General features: G+C 55.7%; 2 protein-coding genes across 2 annotated transcripts in view; one reads left to right on the forward strand and one right to left on the reverse strand.

The window, feature by feature from the left end:
* Nucleotides 1-1,661, reverse strand: part of ETH_00008905 (uncharacterized protein) — a gene marked incomplete at both ends in the record, with an annotated part of 3,164 nt that extends 1,503 nt beyond the window's left edge. Inside the window, 4 exons of the mRNA XM_013378593.1 lie at nt 505-574; nt 684-859; nt 1,032-1,152; nt 1,281-1,661. Of these exons, the coding sequence (XP_013234047.1) occupies nt 505-574; nt 684-859; nt 1,032-1,152; nt 1,281-1,661 (748 nt within the window). The remainder of the gene's footprint in view (nt 1-504; nt 575-683; nt 860-1,031; nt 1,153-1,280) is intronic.
* Nucleotides 1,662-3,332: 1,671 nt separating this feature from the next.
* ETH_00008910 (uncharacterized protein) overlaps nt 3,333-6,951 on the forward strand; it is a gene marked incomplete at both ends in the record, with an annotated part of 7,155 nt that continues 3,536 nt past the window's right edge. The window contains 3 exons of the mRNA XM_013378594.1: nt 3,333-3,383; nt 3,487-3,568; nt 3,688-6,891. Of these exons, the coding sequence (XP_013234048.1) occupies nt 3,333-3,383; nt 3,487-3,568; nt 3,688-6,891 (3,337 nt within the window). The remainder of the gene's footprint in view (nt 3,384-3,486; nt 3,569-3,687; nt 6,892-6,951) is intronic.

Below are 6,951 nucleotides of genomic sequence, written 5' to 3' on the forward strand. Positions count from 1 at the left end.
AAGAAATCCAGGGGGCCCCCGGGGGGCCCCTCGGGGGCCTCCAGGGGGCCCCCTGCTGCCGCTTGGCAGCAAATAATGTGGGGGCGTTGGCAGAGTTGAAGGCAATGGTGTATAAAGCTGTGGAGGGTCTCAGCGGCGAGGGGAGAAGTGGGATTTAATTTGAATAAACAAAGTCCTGAAGAAAAGAAGAATGCAACAGCAAGAAGAGTAGCAAAAGAAATGCTTTGCGTCAGCAGCAGCAGCAGCAGCAGCAGGAGCAGCAGCGATACAGGGGGCCCCTTGTGGGCTTGAAGGACAATTTGGGCACTTGTGCAAAAATCTGAATTTAAAGCAATTTAAAAGCCAAAAACTTCATCTTAAATGCCAATTCTTCTCAGTTTAATTAAAATGCAATTAAAATTATTTATTATTCATTTTATAAAGCTAAAGGACCCGAAAGAGGCAAAAAATTCGAAAAAGAAACTCTTTTGCTGCTGCTGCTGCTGCTGCAGCACCTCAACTCACCGCGGACCACTTCTGCTGCGCCCAGCGATTTCCCCAAAGGGAATTCGGGGAAGTCCGGGGGCCCCTGGATCTGGAGAAGTTTGAATTAAATTGATTTTTAATTTTGAAAAGTTTTTAAAAAAAGATTTTCGAAAAAAGAAGTTTTGAAGGACTCAGCAGCAGCAGAAGCACCAGCTCACTGCGCGGGGAGGAAACGAATTCGAAAGACAAACAACAGGGCTTTTGCTGCACTCTTTTGCTCCTTCTGCATGCAGAGGTGCAGCAGCAAAAGCACCAGCAGCAGCAGCAGCAGCAGCAGCAGCAGCAGCAGCAAAACGGCCCCCTGAGTCCTCGCTGGGGGGCCGCCAACTCGCAGCTGCAAATCCACGCATATCACTGCTGCTAGAGAAAACACGCAGCAGCAGCAGCGATAGCAGCAACAGCAGCAACAGCAGCAACAGCACCAACAACAAGAACAGCAGCAGCAACAAGCAATAGCAGCAGCAACAGCAGCAGCAGCAGCAGCAGCAGCAGCAAAGTGTCCTCACGCGAATTGGACCTCCTGCTGCTGTCGTGCAGCTTCCGCTTCGTCTGTCTTTGCTGCTGCTTCTGTTCGTACAGCAGACTGAGGGCCTGGATCTTGAGGGCTTCGCAAAGGGCTTGCTGCTGCTGCAAGAAGAGTTCAAAATAAATAAAAATAAATAAATAACTAAATAACTAAATTAATGAATAAATATTGTTGATCTAATTTGAATTAGACAGTTGCAAGAAAGTTCATTATTGTTCTATGCACTCACTGAGTCGACAGAGGCATTTTGAATGAAGTACATATTGCTGCTGTTTGGAGTTTCATATTCTGGCTCTGTGTCTGCTGCTCTCCACAAACGCTGCTGCCTCTCGCTGCATGCACCCGCTTCCCGTGCTGCTGCTGCTGCTGCTGCTGCTGCAGGCTGCTGCGCTGCAGCGTGGCGGCGCCAGGCGCTGGGGCTGGGGCCGCACTGGGAATTCAAGAACTCAATTTGGGCACTTCTGGGGGCCTTTGGCCGGCCGGCGCGGCTTTGCTCCCGGCGCTGCAGCAGCAGCGCCAAAGCAGCAGCACGAATGGCCTGGAGTTGGAGTTCAGCCTTTCTTTCGGAAACGTGAAGTTTACAGAAGTGCATTCTCACCTCTTCTTCCATTTCTGCTGCTCGCAATCAGAAATTTACGAGGCAATTTACGAAACTCAGAAGCAAATCAAAAAGAAAGGCAGAAAAGCGAACAAAATTCAAGTAAGAAGTCCTAAGACTTCAAGTTTCAACTCGCGCAGCGCGGCTTCGCCAGCTGTACGTACACCCGAAATACGCGAATTTGCATGCCGCCGATCCCGCGTTTGGCGCTTCATCTATTTTACTTTAATATCGTCTGGATAAGCCATTATTGAACTTTAATCTCGTCTGAAGAATCCATTATTGTACTTTGATCTCAACTGGCTAATTTCCAAACGAGTTGAAACGATATTCAACGAGCTGTAATTACACCTGAGGCAGCATGCTGCTTGCCGAAGGAAAAGAAAGAAACAAAAATTTAAATTACAAAAGATCTCAGTCTCCAACTAATTAGTATTATTCTTTAAAAGCTTCAGCTTGAAATAAATCTTTTATTTAATTTCGAAAAGCATAAGTTGAACTCTGCCTGCAGCTGTCCATGAGTTGAAATCTGCTGCTGCTCTGCAGCAGCAAATTTCTGCAGCTGCGCAGCAAGGCCCTGGGCAGGAAGCCAGAGACAGCAAAAAAAGGATTAATTTAATTAAATGAATTAAATGAATCAAATTATATAATCCGAGAAGCTGCACTTCTTGAGACTCTCGGCCTCTGTCTCTGTTCAAATGTTTCTCTTTCGGAAAGCAGGAAATGGTTAGTGCCTTCGGGCCTCTGCTGCAGCACAGAAGGCAGCAGCAGCAACTTGGCCTTTTTGAGTAACTCTGTTTCTAGCACCTAGCAGCAGCAGCAGCAGCAGCGGGGGCACACACAGGCATCAGGAGGCCTTTGGGGAAGTGCAGAGGAACTTCTGCATTATTAATCTTAAAGACTAGCTGGTGAGTCTGGAGTGGGTATAAGAGAGTTGAACTCGGTGGCAAGTTGCTGCAGGTTCGACAGACTAGATTTGCGTGCTGCTGCTGCTGCTGCTGCTGCTGCTGCTGCTGCGGGGTCCTAATGCGTAGAAACTGCGTGTGGGTGGGGGCAGTGGCTGGGGTTTCAGGTATACGTACACCTGAGGCCGCGCGCGCAACGGGCGCCCCCGACTTGGCAGTCACTTTTGCTTTTCTGCATTCGTCGGGTCGGGTGGCTAGCGGGGCGCCGGCGCGCAGGCGAAAGGCTCGAATAAAAAGAAATAAGAAAGTGGAAACATTTTGGAATTAGTTGGCGAAAATAAAGTAAAAAGGAGCAGCAAAAGGTGTGGGGGCTCCGCAGCCGCGGCGGCAGCAGCATCGCCGGTCATGCACTGCATGGCCCGGCGGCGAGAACGGCGGATTCGCGGTTTGTAATACTCTTTTCACCGAAAACTTCACTTCCGTTTTTTTAAATTCAACAATAAACTTCATTAAATTCAACAGGAAACGTTTGGGCTGCTGCGGACGGCCGCGGGGAAGCGTCCGATACACCGTGCCACTGGCCCATTCGCGCCGCTCGCGATCTTCGGCCTTTTCCCGTCCAACTTGGGGATTTTTTGCGGAATTCGGAGTTACTTTGCCTTTTTATTCTTCATGGGGGAGGAAAACTCCCGGGTTTCCCGCTTGAGCTGGCCGAATCGACCGCTAGCAGCAGCAGCAGCAGCAGCGCGCGGCCGCCGCCGGCCGTCGATTCGCAACGATGGAGAAGCTCGACTCCGCTTCTTCGCCGCGGTCCCCTCGGGCGCCCTCGGTGAGTCCTTTGCTGCTGTCGAAACGCAGCAGCAGCGCAGCAGCAGCCCCAACTCGAAAAACTTGAACTGCAGCAAACGCCGCGGCGTGCGGTGTGCCTGCAGGCTGAGGCCGATCCCCTCACGCTCGAGGTCCGGGGCTTTCTGGAGGTCTTTGGAGTCCGCACGGGGCAGTCCAGCGACTCAAGTAAGTTTGCTGCTGCGCTGCTGAGCAGCTGCCTCCCGCTAGCTTCCCGTGTGCATGCGTCTCACGCCTGCTGCTGCTGCTGCTGCTGCGCTGCGTCTGCTGCGCCCCTGTTGCTGCAGTCGGCTCGCGGCGCAGCTTGTCGCTCTCCCGCGGCTCCTCCCTGGGCCGCACTGCCACTCCTGCTGCTGCTGCTGCCAAGACTGCAGCAGCAAGGAAGGCCCCGGGGGCCCCCGGAGACGCAGCAAAGGCCAAGCAGCAGGAAAGAGCTGCTTCCGTACCCTCCAAAAGCCGCCTGGTCAAAAAAGCTGCCCCGGGGGCCCCCAAAGCAGCAGCAGCAGCAGAAAAGGCCCCCACAGCAGTGCGGCTCGTGAGTGCTGAAGCCAAAAAAAAAGGAAAGGAAGATTCTTCGGAAGCCCCCAAGGAGCTTCCCCACAGGCTGGTGGAGAAGACAGCAGCAGCAGCAGCAGCACAGGACCCCAAGGCTGCTGCGCCCGACGCCGCAGCAGCAGCAGGCCCTGACGACCCAGCAGCAGCAGCAGCAGCAGACGCCCCAGCCAAGCAGCAGCCCGCCGCAAAGGCAGCAGCGGGGCCCCCCACGGCCAAAAGGGTCTTAGCCAAAAAAGAAGCTCCTCCAGAAAAGCCCTCAGAAGAAGCAGCAAAAGCTGCAGCAGAAGCAGCAAGAGCTGCAGCAGAACCGGCAAAAGCTGCAGCAGAAACAGCAAAAGCTGCTGCAGCAGCTCCCGTGGCCAAAAGAATCATAGGAAAAAAAGCAGCACCGGCCAGCCTGCTGCGCAAGGGAAGCTTGGGAGCAGCAGCAGCAGCAGCAGAAGGCAAGGCTGCTCCAGAGAAACCTGCAGCAGACGCCGGAGATGCAGCAGCAGCAGCAGCAGCAAAACCAGCAGCAGACGCAGCCCCCGCAGACAAGGCAGCACCCGAAGCCGCAGAACCCAAAGCTGCACCAAAAGACGCAACAAAAGCAGCAGAAGCAAACGCTACAGCAGAAGAAGCAAAAGGAGCAGCAGAAGCAGCAGAAGCAGCAGAAGCAGCAGAAGCAGCAGAAGCAGCAGATGCAGCAGATGCAGCAGCAAAGAAAACTGCAGAAGCTGAAGAAGCTGCCGACGCAAAGAAGGACGCAGCAGCAGCGGATGCCGCAAAAGCAGCAGCAGCAGCAGACGAAGCCGACGCAGCAAAGAATGCTGCAGCAGAGGCAGCAAAAGATGAAGCTGCTGCGGGGAAAGCTGATGCAGCAAAGGATGCAGCAGCAGAAGCAGAAGACGATGCAGCAGCAGCACCAACAAAGCCGGAGGCTGCCTCGGGCAGCCCGGATGACCCGTCTGCAGCAGCAGCGGCAGCAGCAGATGCTGACGCAGATGAGAAGCAAAAGGGGGAAAAAGAAAAAGAAGAAAAAATAAAAGTGGAGCAGCAAGCAGCAGCAACAAAAGAATCAAAGATGCAGGAGTCAGCAGCAGAAGCAAAAGAAGCAAAAGAGGGGGGCCCCCAGCAGCAAACTGCTGCTTCTGAAATAGCTGTGGAAGCAGCAGAAGGAGAAGCAGAGGAAGGGCCCCAAGCAGCAGCAGGGGCCCCTGCTGCTGCTAAAGCTGCTGCAGCAAAGAAGGCCCCGGGGCTTGCTGCTAAGGCAGCAACGCCAGCAGCAAAGACTGCAGCAGCAGCTGCGAAGACACCGGCGGCAGCGGCAAAAACCCCAGCAGCACCAACAGCAAAAACGGCAGCAACAGCAGCAAAAGCCCCAGCTGCAGCAGCAGCAAAGACACCTGCCGCAGCAGCAGCGAAGACACCAGCTGCAGCAGCAAAAACGCCGGCAGCAACTGCCAAAACACCAGCTGCAGCAGCAAAGACGCCAGCTGCAGCAGCAGCAAAGACGCCAGCTGCGGCAACTGAGGCTCCAGGTGCAGAAGCAGCGAAGACACCGGGTACAGCAGCAGCAAAGGCACCAGGTGCAGCAGCAGCAAAGGCAGCAGCTGCAACAAAAGAAGCAGAACCAGAAGCAGAAAAAGATGGGGAAGGAGAGCAGCCGGAAGAAGAAGAAGCGGCGCAGCAGCAAGAGGAAGAGAGCACCGAAGGAGCAGCAGCAGCAGCAGCAGCAGAGGAGCCTAAGAAGGCAGCAGCAGCAGCTCAAGCCCCTTCGGCTAAAGTTCCCTTGAAGAAGGCAGTTCCAACTCCACCGCCAGCAGCAAAAACTGCTGCAGCAGCAGCAAAAGCCGCGCCAGCAGCAGCAGCAAAGACAGCAGCAGCAGCAGCAAAAGAAGCGTCCGCAGCAGCAAAAGAAGCGTCCGCAGCAGATGCGGCGAAGGCAGGACCGCCAGCAGCAGCAAAGACGACGACAGCAGCAAAAGCAACACCTGCTGCTTCCGGGGCAGCAAAGGCAGCTGCAGCAAAAGCTCCAGCAGCAAAAGCAGGCTCTGCAAAGGCTGCAGCAGCAAAGGGAGCAGCAGCAGCAGCAACAGCAGCAGCAGACTCCCAAGCCGAGGCGAAGAAAGACGACAAAGAAGCAGCAAAAGGCTCTGCTGCAGCGCCAAAAGCAAAGGCACTCATGCACAAGGCTGCTCCTAAAGCAGCAGCAGCAGCAGCAGCAGCAAAGGCAGAGCCCGAAGTTTCTAAAGCAGCTCCGGGGGCGCAGCAAAAGGGGGCCCCCAAAGAGGGAAAAGCAGCAGCTGCCCCTACACGACGCTCTTCCGATCTAGAAGCAGCAGCAGCGGAGGCAGCAAAAGCAGACAAAACGCCAGCAGCAGCAGCAGCAGCAAAAACGCAAGATAAGGCTTCGCCCAAAATCGCAGCAAAAGCCAAACCCGCAGCAGCAGCAGCAGCAGCACGCGATGAAGTCCCCACGAGCCCTCCCAGCGCGAAGACACCGAAGAAGAAAGCAGCTCCGGCCTCTCCCTCTTCAGCAGCAGCAGCAGCAGGAGCAGCAGCAGCAGCAGCAGCAGCAGCAGAGGGCCGCAAAAGCGAAAGCCCTCAGGGAGAAGCCAAAAGAGCCAGCAGCAATGAGTCTGAGGGCCCCCACAGAGAAGACACTCCAGCAAAGCTCAGCCCCTCTGGGGGCCCCCCTTCTGGGGGCCCCCGTGGGGGCCCCCCAGGAGGGGGCGCCCCTGGGGGCCCCCATGGGGGCTCCCCAAGGGGGGGCCCCCCTGGGGGGCCCCCCGAGGGGGCCCCTGGGGGCCCCCTCGACGAGTCTGATGCTTGGTCTGTTTCTTCTGATGGGTTTGTGGGGGAAAGAGCAGCAGCAGCAAACAGCAAAAGCGACAGCAACAGACCTGCTGCAGTGCCGCGGCTAAGCCACATCCCCTCGAGGGACAGCGAGGGCCGTTTGCTGCTGGGGCCCCCCCTGGGGGGCCCCCCGGGGGGGGCCCCCGGGGGGGCCCCCG

The sequence above is a fragment of the Eimeria tenella genome, genomic scaffold, assembly GCF_000499545.2.
Source record: "Eimeria tenella Houghton genomic scaffold, Eth_scaff9, whole genome shotgun sequence".
In the NCBI taxonomy this organism is placed as follows: domain Eukaryota; phylum Apicomplexa; class Conoidasida; order Eucoccidiorida; family Eimeriidae; genus Eimeria; species Eimeria tenella.